Below are 15,005 nucleotides of genomic sequence, written 5' to 3'. Positions count from 1 at the left end.
TTGCAAATTTGGCATGAAAAATACCTACGCTAAAAAAAAAAAACATGCTCCTTTATCTTTTCTTCACTGTATCATCAGTTGGTTGGAACGGAGTAATAACATCACCATTCATTTCAATGGGTAAAGCTGATCTGAGATACACGAGACGAGTTAAACTCCTCTGTACTCAAGTCGGACTTAAATATGTACTTGGTCGCTTCCCACTAGTACGCAGAGGATAGGGATGCAAATAGCGACGTGGTTGCGAGGGCCAGGTCGTAACTAACAACAGGCCGAGGATTGAGGCATAACCAGCATAACATATTCTCCTCGACATCATCAATCACTTAGTTGAGCTTCTCCGAAGCTATTTATACCAGCCCACACGCATTATGTTGCACTTTTGTGTGTGTGTGTGTGTGTGTTTTTTGAGATAGTAGGTGCCATCCAATGTTTCACTCTTTATTTTTTTTTCTTTGACACTAGCTGACATCTAGAGTTCAAATACAACATTTGGCAAAATACAGTGATTTGGCAAAAATGAAAAAAAAAAAAACTCAATCGATCCATTTGAAATGGAAATACACTCGACACGAGTTGATCCCCACGTATAATGCGAGTTTGTTCTTTTTCGGACATTAGAGACACGGCGTGCGAGAGCGACACCTTCGCACATGCGAAGGCCGCACAAGTTTGGCAAAACAAAAGAGAGACAAGCCGGGCCAACGCAACAAACACACACCCAGAGCGTGAAATCGTCAAAGCTCGGTAAAATTGATCACGATACTTTGTTGTCAGGGTGTGACAAACATTGAAAAATATACACAGCACATTCCTTCTTATGTCACCTGACATTTGTTTTTTTCTTTTTACATGAATACAGCTTTCACTATGGCACTCCATATGAAAAAAAAGTTCTTTCCAGTAGTGGTGAGCACTGGACACATCCATCCAAATACAGATAATATCGATATTGATATTGTTATCAGTGTTAATGAGATGGATTTTTTTTTTCCAAATATACAGCAGACTATGTTTTTCCATCAATTTAAGGATTTCATGGATAACTCACAATTTATTGTCGTTTTATTTTTTTCAAAGTCAGAAAATAACTGCACTGCAAATATTCTGCCATGGGAAAAAAAAAAAAAAAAAAAAAAAAAGTTTGTTATGTTTAGTAGCATTTGTGGCAGAGTGATCATTTTGAACACTTTGATTAAATCCAGAAAAATAGTGCAATGAAGGGAGAAATTATTTTTTAAATATATTAACAGTTTTGATTTATTGTTAAATATTATTTATGTTTGAATACAGACAGAAAAACAAGTGAATAATATGTTTTCTTACTTGACCCAAAATTGACTAACTGTCCGCTAACTAATTAAAAAAAAAAAAGGGGGTGGTAAGATAATTGTAATTTTCCATTTGACATCCATCTTAAGTATCCTAAATGATCAGTTTATATACACCACTACTTTCCAGTGTATGGCAGAAGATAAAAATGAAGTATAAAAGGCTGACTTTGCACTGAGTCATCACTCAAGAGTTAAGTCATAATTACAGCATGAAAAACCCCCAAGATAAAGCACATAACTTTCAAATAAACCATAAACATTGCATAAATATCTGCAAATAAATGTGCATTTGGAATGATTGGAGAAGAAAAACAAATTCTACTGCAGATGACAACATCCAGTCCCCGTCAAGGGATCACCTCGTCAGACAAAAATGTCGAAACCTGAGCCACCGGTGAGACTTCAGCAAGAAAAGGTGACATTTTTTTTTCTCACTTTCTTTGGTTCCTCTTGTCAGCGACACATATTCCGTTGTTCAATGTGTTAACAGGCATCACTTTGCAGGGACGAGAGAAAAAAAACAAAAATCTAAATAAGGCTTCCCATAAAATTGGCTCATGTTGAATCAAATCACTGAATCAATACAAAAAAAAAAAAAAAGTGTAAGCAGCGATGGGGCAATGAATCCAAGTCACAAACCGGCTCAGCCCCAGAACCACTTGTCCAGGTTCTTGACCGTCTTGTACTCCCTGTGCCTGCGCAGGTAGTCGCAGGCCAGGCACGTGTGCTCTGCCCAGAACTGCAGCATCTTCACCTTAAAGTGCCGCCGCCACTCAAAGTATCTGACATACATCTCCTCGTTCTTGTCCAGGAGCAGAAGATAATCGGCCAGCTCTTTGGGCGAACCGAAGTCATCCACGTGAATGAAGGCGTCCCCCTGGACGAAGTTCTCGTAGTTCTGTCGCGACGGGCCCAGCACCACGGGTACGGTGCCCACGGCCAGAGGGTTGTAGAACTTCTCGGTGATGTAGTCCTTGTGGATGGAATTTTCAAAAGCCAGGTAAAACTTACAACTGGCGATGGTGGGAAAGTAGTCCTGGTCCGTGATGTACTCGCCGAAGGCTTGGCCGTACGCGTGCACCTCGATGTGCTTATACAGCTCGTTGTAGTACTTGACCCGGACATGCTCCTGGTTCCAGTTGCTCACGATCCAACAGATCAGCTTGTTCTTGCTGGGCGGAATAAAATCGCCCTCGCTCTCGGTGACCAACAAAGAGCCGTAAGGCACTTCGATGTCGGCGTCGCGACGGTAGTTGAGCGTCAGGTTGAAGATGTTCTCGATGCCGGCCAGTTGGGAAGAGTGTGACGGTGACTCCAAGTTCATCCAGACCCACTTCTGGAAAGACGGACGCTGAAGCGGCGGCAGGTTGGACAAATCGGAGCTGATGTCGCGGTGGTGGATGAGAACGCCGTCTGACTTGTTGTAGAGGTTGCGGTCGGCCGTGACTAAACAGCCGTCGATATTGAAGAGCGACGGGCACACGTTCAGGTCGTACGTCTGTCCGAAGGGCCAGAACCAGATGAGCACCGTGGTTATGTTGCGGTCAACTTTGGAGTAGAAGGTGCCCTTGACATGCTCGCTGGACACGTTGGACTCCACGGGACCAGACAGCCAGCTAGTAGACGGCTTAAAATACATCAAAAAGAGAGTCACGAAGCACCCGAGGATGAAGGTGCCCCAAAAAAGTGGTCGTAGGATTCTGTGCACGGCTGCCGAGGACATTACTCTGTAGTGCAAGAAGAATAGAACGGGAAATTATATCTCGGCGCGTGGTTGGGGATCGTTGTGGTTATCTCCATACCAACCTTGTGGATTTGACTTGAAGCTGGAATCCAAGAAAAGCAGACGTTCCTACATGAGGTCATCAACTAGAGGTGGCTACAGCGACGATCCGACGGGCTGGGATGTGTCTTTAACAGGTCCTCTTAATGCCTTTAGGTTTTTTGGGGGGGACAAAAATTAAACATCAAGTGATGTTTCAGTAACCTTCAGTTCGTTTTTTGCGGTTTCACTACATCGCGGATTTTTGAATTTTGAAAATTTGGGAAAAAAAAAAATCACATATAAGTCGCCCCCCCCCACCCAAACTATGACAAAAACCGCGACTTATAGTCCGAAAATTACGGTAATTAAATATGCAGACGACACGACTCTGGCGGATCTCATCACCGGGGGCGACGAGATTCAATACAAGTCGGAGGTCAACCTTCTGGCTACGTGGTGCAGGGACAACAACCTTCTGCTGAACGTCAGCAAGACCAAGGAGATTGTTGTTGATTTTCCGGAAGGGTCACACCCAACACCTTCCGCTGATCATCGACGGTGCTGTGGTGGTGAGCAGCACCAGATTCCAACTACCTCGCCAGCAGCGTTTAAGAATCCGGTGTTGGGCGCTTCAACACATCGATACGGCAGCGGGGACTGGCGGCCAGTGCGGCCAGCGAGTGCGGACACCCCGAGCAAGACGGCCGACCACATCATCAACACCTGCCCCCTATATATTGATTGATTGATTAATATCTTTATTTCAAAAAATCCAAAACAAAAAGAAAATGAAGCAAAACAGATAGCACTTGAAGTGCCATATATAAGTCCATACAACAGACAAACAAAAAATAAACCAACAAACAGAAAGAATAATTATTTTAAATAAAATAAATAATAATAATAATACATAAATAAATAGATCAATAAAGAATGCTGGAAAAGGAGTAGGAGGAAGCATAGCTTTTTAGATTCCTACCCCTTTTTCACTTTATCCATTAAACCAGTGATTCAACATATACTGTAATTCTACCACAGAACGCAAGTAGACACACTTATTTTCTGTTTCATTTTTACTTGCATGTAGCCCTTTGGCACTTTTAGCCTTTGTACTCGCTAAACAACATATTTTTGTACATTCTTTTAAACTGGTGGATATTTGGACTTTGCTTGAGTTCCTCACTTAGATTGTTCCATAGTTTGACCCCGGTTATAGTGATACAGAAACGTTTTAAGGTTGTTCTTATGTTTAAGATTTTGAAATTGTGATGCCCCCTTATAACTTATAACCTCCCTCCCGATTCCAAAATAAGTTTTGGATATTTTCTGGTAGTTGTTTTGCTTTCGCCCTATACATGATGATCGCTGTTTGATAAGATACTATGTCGGTGAATTTTAATAGTTTGGATTGTATGAAAAGTGGATTTGTGTGTTCCAAGTAGTTGACTTTATGAATAGTCCTTATTGCTCTTTTCTGCAGAATGATAAGTGGCTGTAGTGAAGTTTTATAAGTATTCCCCCAAACCTCAACACAGTAATGCAAATAGGGCAAGACAAGAGAACAATAAAGTGAATGATAATCCAGTAATTCTTTTGCTTTGTATAGAACTGCCATGCTTCTTGAAATTTTAGACTTTACGTGTTCGATGTGTGGCTTCCAACTCAGCCTGTCATCTATTATAACCCCAAGAAATTTGTTTTCCTGCACTCTTTCAATTTCAGTCCCATGTATTTCTATTCGTATCTTTTTACCAAATACCATAAACTTGGTCTTACTTACATTTAATGATAATTTGTTCCAATCGAACCACATTTTGATTTTTTTCATTTCCTCATTCAACACTGATTCCACAATTTCAAAATCTTAAACATAAGAACAACCTTAAAACGTTTCTGTATCACTATAACCGGGGTCAAACTATGGAACAATCTAAGTGAGGAACTCAAGCAAAGTCCAAATATCCACCAGTTTAAAAGAATGTACAAAAATATGTTGTTTAGCGAGTACAAAGGCTAAAAGTGCCAAAGGGCTACATGCAAATAAAAATGAAACAGAAAATGAGTGTGAAAGTGTGTCTACTTGCGTTCTGTGGTAGAATTACAGTATATGTTGAATCACTGGTTTAATGTCATGCTATTTCAAAGTCAAAGTCAAAGTTCGCTTTATTGTCAATTTCTTTACATGCCAGGCACAAAAAGAGATCAAAATGACGTTTCCCACCGTCCCACGGTGACGAGACACAATTACACAACACTCACATCATATAGCACAAAGAGTAACTTATGTTTTTATGTAACTTAGCGCTTTTGTGCACGAATCCAATTCCCATGAACAGAAACTCGTCATTGAAAATGATGGGGGGGAAAAAAATCGACGACATAAAGGAAGACTGACCAAGTATTGGGTGAAATCTATCTGACTCTGTTCCAATCGGACATTATGGAGGAAGACTTCGATGCCCGTCACGAGAACACCTTAGATGCGGCGCTGAAGGTCATTTGCGGCCGATACGATGCCGCCGTCACGCGAGTAACGTTCGGCGCAATTCGGCCCCCTGGACGTGCGCGAAAGCCGCCATCCGTCACATATTATTAGACGTTAAACGAGTTTTGATGCAAGGCGTGGATTGATGCAGGGATGGCGGAGCTGGGGGCGTGTGTGTGTGTGTGAAGGGGGGGGATTGCAAATAAAGGAATTCGACTCACCATTTCGAGAGACCCTTCCCAGTCATTGCATTCGCATGACGACGATGTGTTTGGAATTCTCCACCGTCGTGTGAGCGTTACCACATCCAGACCAGCCCGCATCCATACTTTTTTTTCTTCCGTGTGTGTGCGCGCGCGCGCTCGCGTTGCACCTTGTAACGCGTGCAATGCGCACAGGATGCTGCGGCAAGGAGGACACAATTTACATGTTAAGAAAAAACAATCAAGAAATGTGGATGGATCGTGGATGTGTGCTGCTGAGTAGTGATGTGCAAGCTCGCTGACTTGTTCTGTTTATCACCACTGCGGGGCTCCACTGTGCGCGCGCTTATATATGTGTGTGTGTGTGTGTGTTTGTGTGTGTGTGTAGGCTCGCTACCTTGTTTTGATCGCCACTGCGGCGCGCTCCAGTTTGCGCGCTTTGATTAATTTTGCTTTAGGGACATAGGGTGGTTATTAATACACTCCTACAAAGACAATGGATGATTTTTAAGCAGTTCAAGTTAAGCAGGTTATGTGGCATACAAAGACAATGGATTATTTTAAAAGCAGTTCAAATTGTAAAGGTTGTCAAATGAATGTGTCAAATAAAAGGCAAAGTTGTGAAAGAGTCTTATTTTCAAACACCGAATCTGGCTCTCGACAGTGAGGGGGTGTGTAGATTTTTTTTTTTTTTCTATTCACAATTAAATGCTGTCAAGCAACTTCAGACTCAATTTACTGTACAGTGAGCAGACTTGGCTGAGTCACAGCATCTGTGTTGGGACATGAACAGACAAAGCCTTCCTTCATTGGTTCAGGTTATAAAAAGAGCTGGGCGATGATGGATTCAATGATAATCACTATTTATTTTTATTCACATTGAAATGACGATCAATATCTCCCTTGAGTTCATGACAGTATACATGCTAATGTGTTGATGCTTTATGCTCCTCTCGGTTTAAGAGCTTAGCCTCCATCTTGTGGCATATGCAAGTCATCAGAACATCTTTTGGGTGGGGCGTCAATGACTCGAGAGATTTTTGCTCTTCACAGCAGGGATCCGCCCGTGCCACACCTATGCCGCCATTGGAAAGCTCCTCCTCTTCTACATGTCCCGGGCGGATCACTCCCGCCGTCTTCCTCGTTCGTCGCCAAATATGGCGGCCCACTTACGCGTAATCTCCAAGTAGATGGTCGGCTTGTTAGGCAAGTAGTCCAGATAGAGCACCGAGCCGCTTTTGGGGACGGCCGTCTCGATCTGCGTGCCCTCGTGCCACTCGTTGAAGGACGTGACGGAAAGTAAGTCGGGCTTGGCCTCCAGGGCGGCGCTCAGCGAGGTCTCGTAGTACTTGCCGTTGATGCGGTTCCTGGTGTTTTGGAAGTTCCAGGGGCGCACGCCCGTATCCACGTAGCCCGGCCCCACGCTGGGGACGAAGAGGAGGTCGTTGTCGCGGCAGAAGGCCCGTAGCGCCTGCCAGTTGCGCTGCGTCGCGCCGTAGGTGAAGCCGTTGGTGGCGAAGTAGGTGTAGATGCCGTCAAAGCCGGCGCTCAGCACCTCGCGCTGGTGCTTCTCCTCCACCAGGAGGGCCAGGAAGACGGCGTCGTGCGGGGTGTCGCGGATGCCGCCGTTCTCCGTGCGCCGCAGCAGCCGGGCCCACTGCTCCGTGTTCAGCAGGTACGAGTCATACACGTAGAATAGGGGGAGGAATTTACCCAAGTCGGTGCGGTAGCGGAAGAAGGCAGGGTGTTCGCCGTATCTGGAGGGAGTTCGAGATTTGAGGTTTTAAAAAAATATTCCTGAGTCGGAATGTTGCCAGGTTGGACTCACTTGTCAATAATGTATTTGACGTTGCCATGCATGTTGACTTCATCTCTCCCTTTGTAGGGCTCGATGTGGAAAGCCACCTGTGGACAAATTTGTGAGCAGATTTTGAGTGACAGTCGAGAAGACAACATTCACGTTGTCACCTTAATGCGGTAGCGCTGCGCCACGTCCAGCAGCTGCGGCACAATGTCATCTATCGGCTGCCCGTTGTCATCCTTGGTATGAGGCGGGTACCAGGAAACGGCGATGACCCCTGAGGACGCCACAAATCCTTTCAGTTAACACGAGCTGTCTACTTATGTGAGGTTTTTTTTTTTTTTTTCATGCCTCATGACATTTTTCCTCGTACCAATGGCAGCTGTACGCAGCTGCTGCATGTGGGCCTCCATGACAGCCGGGTCCCGGGAGCTATAAGGCCCCAGTTCTGGGTAGAAGTTGGCCCCAATGTCATCAGGCGGGCTGTGCCTGTCTTGTGGATACCTCTCAGCCACTTTGGGGTCCCAGTGCCGCATCCGTGGGTGGTCCCAGTGGATGTACTCGCTGTCAAAGCTGGGGTTGCCGTACCAGATGTAGTAGAAGGCGTGAAGGAAGTAGTTTGGCGGGGGGAACTTGCTTAGCATGGCCGCCAGTTTGTCGTCCTCTTCCAATCGGGAGGATTTGCTCAACCCGGGTCGCTCGGGTCGGACGTCCTTCGCCTCGTTTTTATGGTCCAGGGGAGTCTCCTTGCCATCTGGAAAGGCATTGTCGTCCGGGGCGAGCAACTTGAGCGCTACGGTCACGATGAACACGAGCAGGACCACAGCCAGCAAAGCCGCACACTGCTTACGTCGGAACCGGGCCATTTTTCACTCAAAACACTGTAGTTCATTGTGGAGTCGCCAAATCTGGAGAAGAAGAAATAACAAATTTCACACATTTTTACAACCATGAATGACAATAAGTTACATATCTTTCATGACAATAAATGCAAGTTGTTTTAAACTGCAAAAAAAAAAAAAATGTATGACCGCAAAATTCGTAGCTCTCGTATATGATAATAGCGGAAGCCTCCCAACTTCTAAATAGGTCTGCAAATATAAAAACAGCGAGCTAATGGCTAATTATTGCTAACCAGGCTTCAACTCTTACCTGCATCGATGAACTTCGGACGAGTCACCAGAGCCGATAATAACGGATTACGCCGCAAAGCATGATCTATGTATCTCGCCAAACGACCTCACCACGTCTTGACGAGATAAACTTTACAAATAATACATTAACAGGCACATTTAATTGCTTTTACCAGACATTTTTTTATGCTATATCAGCTGGACATGATATAGCAAACGATTCCGGGTGGACAGCATCCAAGATGTAAAAACAGAGTGGATCAATTTGAGGTGTGCAAAGCGAGGCATCCATTGTGTATGTACATCCGCGCGATGAAGCCACTTCCGCTACATTACCAAATCTAAACTTTGCACTTCTCGCGAGGCATCCGTTTTATATGTACATCAGCGCTGATGACGCTACTTCCGGTACAGCTGCGTTACACTTTGCTCTTCGTCCAAGTGTTGTACGACACCTGCAGGACACATGTAATTACTGCACTTCACCTTTTTGACCTATATTTGTTGTTTGTGTCTGTATTTCTATAAGTAGTATTTTACTGTCAAAAAGCAAGCAAACAACTTGAGTTTCCACCCATTTATTGACTTTCAAACTCGTACAAATTGCAAAACTAGGTTAACACTGCACTCATTTCATATGTTGTTATTATTAGGAAATAAATTAAAAGCGTGTGAATAGAGGAAAAAAACAAACAAAAACAACCACATATAGAAGAAGTATGCCCCAAAGAGCAGGCAGAGAGCGTTACTGTAGTACATCGCATCTAAACACCAGGTGGCGCCACGATCACAATAGCAATGCCAGGTCAGATGCAAGCCGATGGCCACTTCCACTGCCAGTCATCAGACTCCAAAAAGATGGAAGGAAGAGGAGTAGGATGGAAGGACAACACTTGGCAAAGCTCCAAAAAGATGCGCTTCTGTGTCATCGCGTACAATTCGTTTGGAGTATTTCGTAGTTTTCTTTTGACACATTGAACAGGAATCCACAAGCTGGTTTAAGCACTTATCATAGAAAAAGCAAGGACATGCCGCACATACACGCTGCACATCTCGATTCAAAATAATCCGGTAAAAATACTGACCATCATCGAAAAAAATTCTATGAATTTATGTTTCACCGTTTAAAAAAAGATGATATGACTAAGGAAACAATCTTGATATGATAAATGACAAAAAAAAATACAGTGGAACCTCCAAAGTTGAATGGTGATTTGGAGCAATATTTTGTGAATCAACAAGTTCAATTTGGATGGTTTGTAGGTTGTAGTTACTTTAACGAGAGTTTACGTTGTTGACGTCAGAGGTTCCACCGTTGTCTGTGGAATATTTGAAAACGGAGGCACGGTGGAATTCATATCAGGAGAGCGGGAAGTTCGATCTTTCATAAATACCGGTCCCTTCACATTCTTTGCAACTCATCAGGGAGAAGTCACGTGTCGATAGCGATGGAAATACATATACGTAAGCGTGTTCAGCTGGAATATCGGGAGGCGCTCACTCAGCAAAACGACACCGATTTGAATTTTTGTGTGTCGAGAGAAAATAAAAAAATAAAAAATACAGATTTTTTTATTCCCCTCACAGAGCGTGTTAATACTATCGAAATATTAACAAACAGGCAAACGATTACAAATGTAAAGTAACAGATTGGTCACAGCAAACGTATGTACGCTTACACGTTAAGAAAAGAGCGGTCAATGGATGGCTGGGCTGGAAGGGGGGGGGGGGGCGAGGAGTTGTCAGTGGGAATAATTCAGTTTAGCACAGTGGAACCTCCTAAGGGAAACATATAAGATTGAACTTTTGTGTGTCGGTACCAGAAATGAAACTTTGTCACGCAAGGTAAAGCGTCCGTCTGCTTAGCACAAAATGAGCACCGAGTAATCAAACGTCAATGACTTACGACCGATACAACCGGGCTAACGTAAATAAACACTTGATCAGAGTTGTTTTAATCGATACGTTTGAGCTCTTATTGCATGAACTTTACGAAGAAATTTGAACATCAACTTTGGAGGTTCCACTGTAGCTGTGCTATGCAGCGGATTGAGAGGGCGGGTGTTGCTGGGTCAGAGAGTGTGCGGTATTTCTGTGTGTGTCCGTGTGTGTCTGTGTGTGGGGGTTTACAAGGCTGCGCATTCACCTCTTCTTAGGGGCCTGAGTGGTGCGGGAAGGAGTGACAGGCCGACCGGAATTGACCCCCCCATACTGATATTTGGCCTTCTTCTCTGAGGGCTTCAAAATCTTGAAACGAAAGAAATCGACAATCAGATATGAACAGGACACTCCAGCGTGTGTGTGTGTGTGTGTGTGTGTGTGTGTGTGTGTGTGTGTGTGTGTGTGTGTGTGTGTGTGTGTGTGTGTGTGAGAGAGAGATTGTACCTGAAAGGAGCACATGAGCGATTCATCCACGCTCATCATGCCGCCGGCGTTATCAAACTCCCCGCAGTAGTTGGGCGCCGAAAACAGTGTGACCAGTTGGCGTTTGGCAAAGAACTCGTATCCGTCCTCCACAACCTGCCAGAGGAGAAGGCGCGTCGTCATTACCACCCGCCCGCCCGTCGTCGTCTACGCTTGCACCGCTTACCTGGTGGGCCCTGCAGATGAGATCCAAGTCGTGGCGGTTGAGGAACTTGCTGACCACGTCGGCGCCGAAGGTGAAAGAGACCCCGCGGTCGTTCTCGCCCCAGCCTTGCACGTCCTTGTCCGGGTCCGACCAAAGCAGGTCGCAGAGGAGACCTGTGGATCACGAAAACACGCATTTAAATGCTGAGATTTTTTTTTTTTGATGAGATAAGGAAGCCTGGAACTAGAAATTGTTTCCAACACGCTACCTGTATCAGGCACATCTGTTGGCCTCATAATCCTGCGAATCTGCTCCATGGACTGCAAATCTGGCGAAAGTCCTGAAAGGTAAAAAACACCACCCGGTTATTTTCCAAGGATAAACAGTTTGGCTTTAGTTGTGTCATTGTATTTGTTGACTTGAACTCTGATCTTCTGACCTCCGTGGCAACAGAAGATCTTTTCGTCAATGATGGCAGCGATGGGAAGGCAGTTGAAGCAGTCTGTGAAGGTCTTCCACAGCTTGATGTTGAAGCGGCGCTTACCTGGCGAGCGCGGACACAGAACAAATGTTATTTCGGTTCGGCGGGTGAGGCCCGTTTGTGCGCGTTCGTCCAAGCGTACACTCGTCGTAGAAGCCGTAGATGCGGTTGATGGAGGCGCACTCGTGGTTGCCCCTGAGCAGGAAGAAGTTCTCCGGGTACTTGATCTTGTAGGCCAACAGCAGGCAGATGGTCTCCAGCGACTGCTTGCCGCGGTCCACGTAGTCGCCGAGGAACAGGTAGTTGGCCTCCGGAGGGAAGCCGCCGTACTCGAAAAGACGCAGCAGATCCGTGTACTGGCCGTGGATGTCACCTGACCATGAGAGAGGACATGTTTGAACCAACGTATTGATTCTGACGTTTCATCCATCAACAGGCCAAGCCTTGATTCCTTTTAGATTCCAAGTAAGAGCTGCTCTAATTCAGTCTCCTCGCTGAAGGTCAGCAGAGTAATAACAGGCCCAGTTGTGGCCGGCACGTGTGCCAGGGCCTTTCCGGCAAACCGTGCCACCAAAAAAACTGTCTACCCCCAAAAATAATAACAGGACCGGGACACAACCCGACCGCACACAGACCCTGAATGATCAAAATTGCAATTTACGGTACTTCTTGTATTTTGCGGATAAAGAGAAAACCGCCTCTGGCACCAAACCGAGACATGACTGCGACACAATGTCTTATTTGGGCCTTCTTTGTATCGAAGATTAAAAAAAAATAAAAAAACGAGTGCAAATGAATGATTGCACAAGTGTTAAGAATATTTTGGCGGCAAACCAGGATTTTTTTTTTGGGCCGTCAAATTGAATCAAATGGGGCAGATCGAGATCTGTCCGGTGGTTTCATAAGTTGGCTTTCTTCCTTCCTTGGAACTAATAAGCGGTCCAAATTGAACATGGAGGAAAAGTCAAGAGCTGTTTGGAATGCAGAGCACGCTTGAGTTGGGGGTATTGGAATGACAAGACATTGTTTGCCTTCCCCGAGCAAGCAAAGAGTGACCCAGGCGAGTGTTCTGTGATGCGGAGTGGTTATATAAAACAACTCAGAGCTGCAGCGCAAGAAATAGACTGCGCGTTTGTACATTTGTGTGTGTGTGTGTGTGTGTGTGTGTGTGTGTGTGTGTGTGTGTGTGTGTGTGTGCGTGCAGAGTGGGAGTTCCCCAGTGGCGCAGCCCTCAAGACTCTCAAAGCTGCTTTCTGCATGAGCAGCACACTAACATCCAAGTCTCTGGCTATTTGTGGGGAGATCCGCAGAAAGCTCGCCTTGTGATTCCCAAAATTTGCAACGGGGACTGCTTGTCTTTTGCAAGCTTCTTCTAGTGGGTACGTGTTTAGGAATCTGAAGATTTAAGATTTAAACATTTTTAAATTTATTTCACAGTGTTCAATAATGTCCCGGGTTGCCCAAAGTACTTATTTATAACAGTAACAGTATTCAGTGTAAACAAAATAAAACAATATTAGAAAAAAAAAACATTTGTGCAAATAAATGCTTTTGGGAACTATTGTGTCACTTTCAAATAATACAATAAAAAAATATATATTTTACAGACAATGTTATCAATTTAAATGACCTGGCCCATCGATCTCTTTTTCAAACCCTTAAGTGATGATGGGTGGTGCTCTCTATCCGAGACTTGAAAACAGACAAAATGGAGGAAGTGCCAGGCGAATTACTGACCACAGATCTTGAGGGGAGCCTCGAGCTCCAGCAAGATGGGCTGGCTGAGGAAAATCTCGCGGGATTTGATGCACAGGCCCCGCACCTCCGCCTCCGTCATCTGCACGATCTTGCCCGGGCGACATCCCCTCACTGGAGCACACAGACAAGAGGAGTCATTCTATCCAATTTTTTTTTTAAAACAGAACATAAACCACACTGAGTGTTTTTGCCCTCTATGTTCATTCAACAAGGCAGTGAAGGCGATAAATAAATCACATCAACTTGTGCCAAGGACATTTTTAACGATGCCAAAGCAGCTCGCTGCACTCACGGCAAAAAATATCTCTCTTGGGAACAGCAAGGCTCTTAATTAAGAACATTAAATGATGATACTGCTCATCTCTCGCTCTTTTTTTTTCCCTTTTACACCCCTTCTAGCTTGCAATCTGGTCCTCCCACCATAAAAATGTTTCGCAATTTGTGCAGCAGCAGTTTGCCAAAATCTCCACTTGTTCACCCACATATGATTTTTTTTTTTTTTTTAAGACAGGTTATTGCTAATTTTTTAGGGGGATGGTGAATATTTTAATGTCATTATCGCTCTGTGGGTCTTGTCTGGTTAAGTGAAGGTTTTAACTTGTTTGAATATTCTGGCACAATTTATAATTTCTGCTTGCAACTTTATAATGCCCAAAGGAAAAAAAATAGCTGTGCTATGACTCAATCTTTAAAATGTCACGATACTTTTTTTAGGAATTAAAATTTCTGATGGACAATCAAGCCTCTTGCGTTTTAATGTTCGCCGTAACGGTGGTACTTGGACACTTTAGTGTTTTTTTTTTTTAAAGTGGTGTGAACTATATAAAAAGTTAGAGAACAACTGTTTGAGATTCCGACGTTCGTAACGCAAACGACGAGAAAGGCAACACCCATTAAAGGCAAGTTCGTGAGTTTGGGGAAATTTCCTAATACGCGAAACTGCCACTCCTACTCGATCAAACGTTATGTCCAAACTTGGTCATTTTAGTCATATTAACAACGTGGGACTTCAGAGAGAAAGTGGCCTTGATCTTCATAAAGTACACGACGAAGCTAAGCGATGCTAACGTAGGCGTTCACCGCCCGACTGTTTATAAACACAGAGAGAGAGATAGCACTAAGCTAACGAGCTACTCAGTTAGCTTTGTTGCTATTTCAGTGACGTAAAAACAAGGCGGCTCCTCCGGAGGTTTAGGGAAATAAGCCGTGAGCAGAGTGGCGCAAAGGCGAAAAGAATTCGTCAGTGATCTGTGTGTTTGGACTCACCTTCTAGAAGGCGAGAGATGAGGCTGTCCACGTTCAATTCGCCCTCCGCCATCTTCACGCTCTGATGGGAGTCGACTCGTACTGGACAAGAGAAAGTAGTAGTGCGTCTAGCGTACACTAGTAGGCGCTAGTGTCACCCAGCGATGCGTTTACAACTTTATTGATACATAATAAATACAAGTCATATTTCTTTTTTTTTTTAATCGTTAA

At 44.5% G+C, this 15,005-nt stretch overlaps 3 protein-coding genes across 6 annotated transcripts; all 3 read right to left on the bottom strand.

Annotated features, from left to right (window-relative positions):
- Nucleotides 1–441: 441 nt before the first annotated feature.
- Nucleotides 442–6,174, bottom strand: fut9a (fucosyltransferase 9a). Of its 4 annotated transcripts, XM_085932589.1 has the most exons (4): nt 6,091–6,149; nt 5,806–5,986; nt 3,141–3,267; nt 442–2,961 (listed from the first exon to the last, which is right to left on the bottom strand). In XM_085932589.1, exons 3-4 carry the CDS (start codon nt 3,198–3,200, stop codon nt 1,978–1,980), a joined length of 1,044 nt encoding a protein of 347 aa, XP_085788715.1. In that variant the 5' UTR covers nt 3,201–3,267; nt 5,806–5,986; nt 6,091–6,149; the 3' UTR covers nt 442–1,977. The 4 variants fall into 4 exon arrangements, with proteins under 4 accessions (XP_085788715.1, XP_085788713.1, XP_085788712.1 ...); XM_085932587.1 differs by having other exon boundaries at nt 5,806–6,174; XM_085932586.1 differs by lacking the exons at nt 5,806–5,986; nt 6,091–6,149 and adding an exon at nt 5,495–5,749 and having other exon boundaries at nt 442–3,061.
- Nucleotides 6,175–6,622: 448 nt separating this feature from the next.
- Nucleotides 6,623–9,083, bottom strand: manea (mannosidase, endo-alpha). Its single transcript, XM_085932783.1, has 5 exons — nt 8,741–9,083; nt 7,962–8,496; nt 7,756–7,865; nt 7,616–7,692; nt 6,623–7,544 (listed from the first exon to the last, which is right to left on the bottom strand). The coding sequence occupies exons 2-5, from the start codon at nt 8,452–8,454 to the stop codon at nt 6,911–6,913; spliced, it is 1,314 nt and encodes a 437-aa protein (XP_085788909.1). The 5' UTR covers nt 8,455–8,496; nt 8,741–9,083; the 3' UTR covers nt 6,623–6,910.
- Nucleotides 9,084–9,283: 200 nt separating this feature from the next.
- On the bottom strand, nt 9,284–14,942 carry LOC147045145 (serine/threonine-protein phosphatase PP1-beta catalytic subunit-like). The gene is made up of 8 exons (XM_085931198.1): nt 14,796–14,942; nt 13,509–13,640; nt 11,914–12,144; nt 11,730–11,834; nt 11,559–11,630; nt 11,312–11,463; nt 11,107–11,241; nt 9,284–10,968 (listed from the first exon to the last, which is right to left on the bottom strand). Exons 1-8 carry the CDS (start codon nt 14,845–14,847, stop codon nt 10,864–10,866), a joined length of 984 nt encoding a protein of 327 aa, XP_085787324.1. The 5' UTR covers nt 14,848–14,942; the 3' UTR covers nt 9,284–10,863.
- Nucleotides 14,943–15,005: the final 63 nt, after the last annotated feature.

This window comes from Syngnathus leptorhynchus, chromosome 15 (assembly GCF_054491065.1).
Source record: "Syngnathus leptorhynchus isolate UIUO chromosome 15, UIUO_Slep, whole genome shotgun sequence".
In the NCBI taxonomy this organism is placed as follows: Eukaryota; Metazoa; Chordata; class Actinopteri; order Syngnathiformes; family Syngnathidae; genus Syngnathus; species Syngnathus leptorhynchus.
The sequence above is the reverse complement of the archived record's forward strand: the minus strand, read 5'-3'. Positions and strand labels throughout refer to the sequence as shown.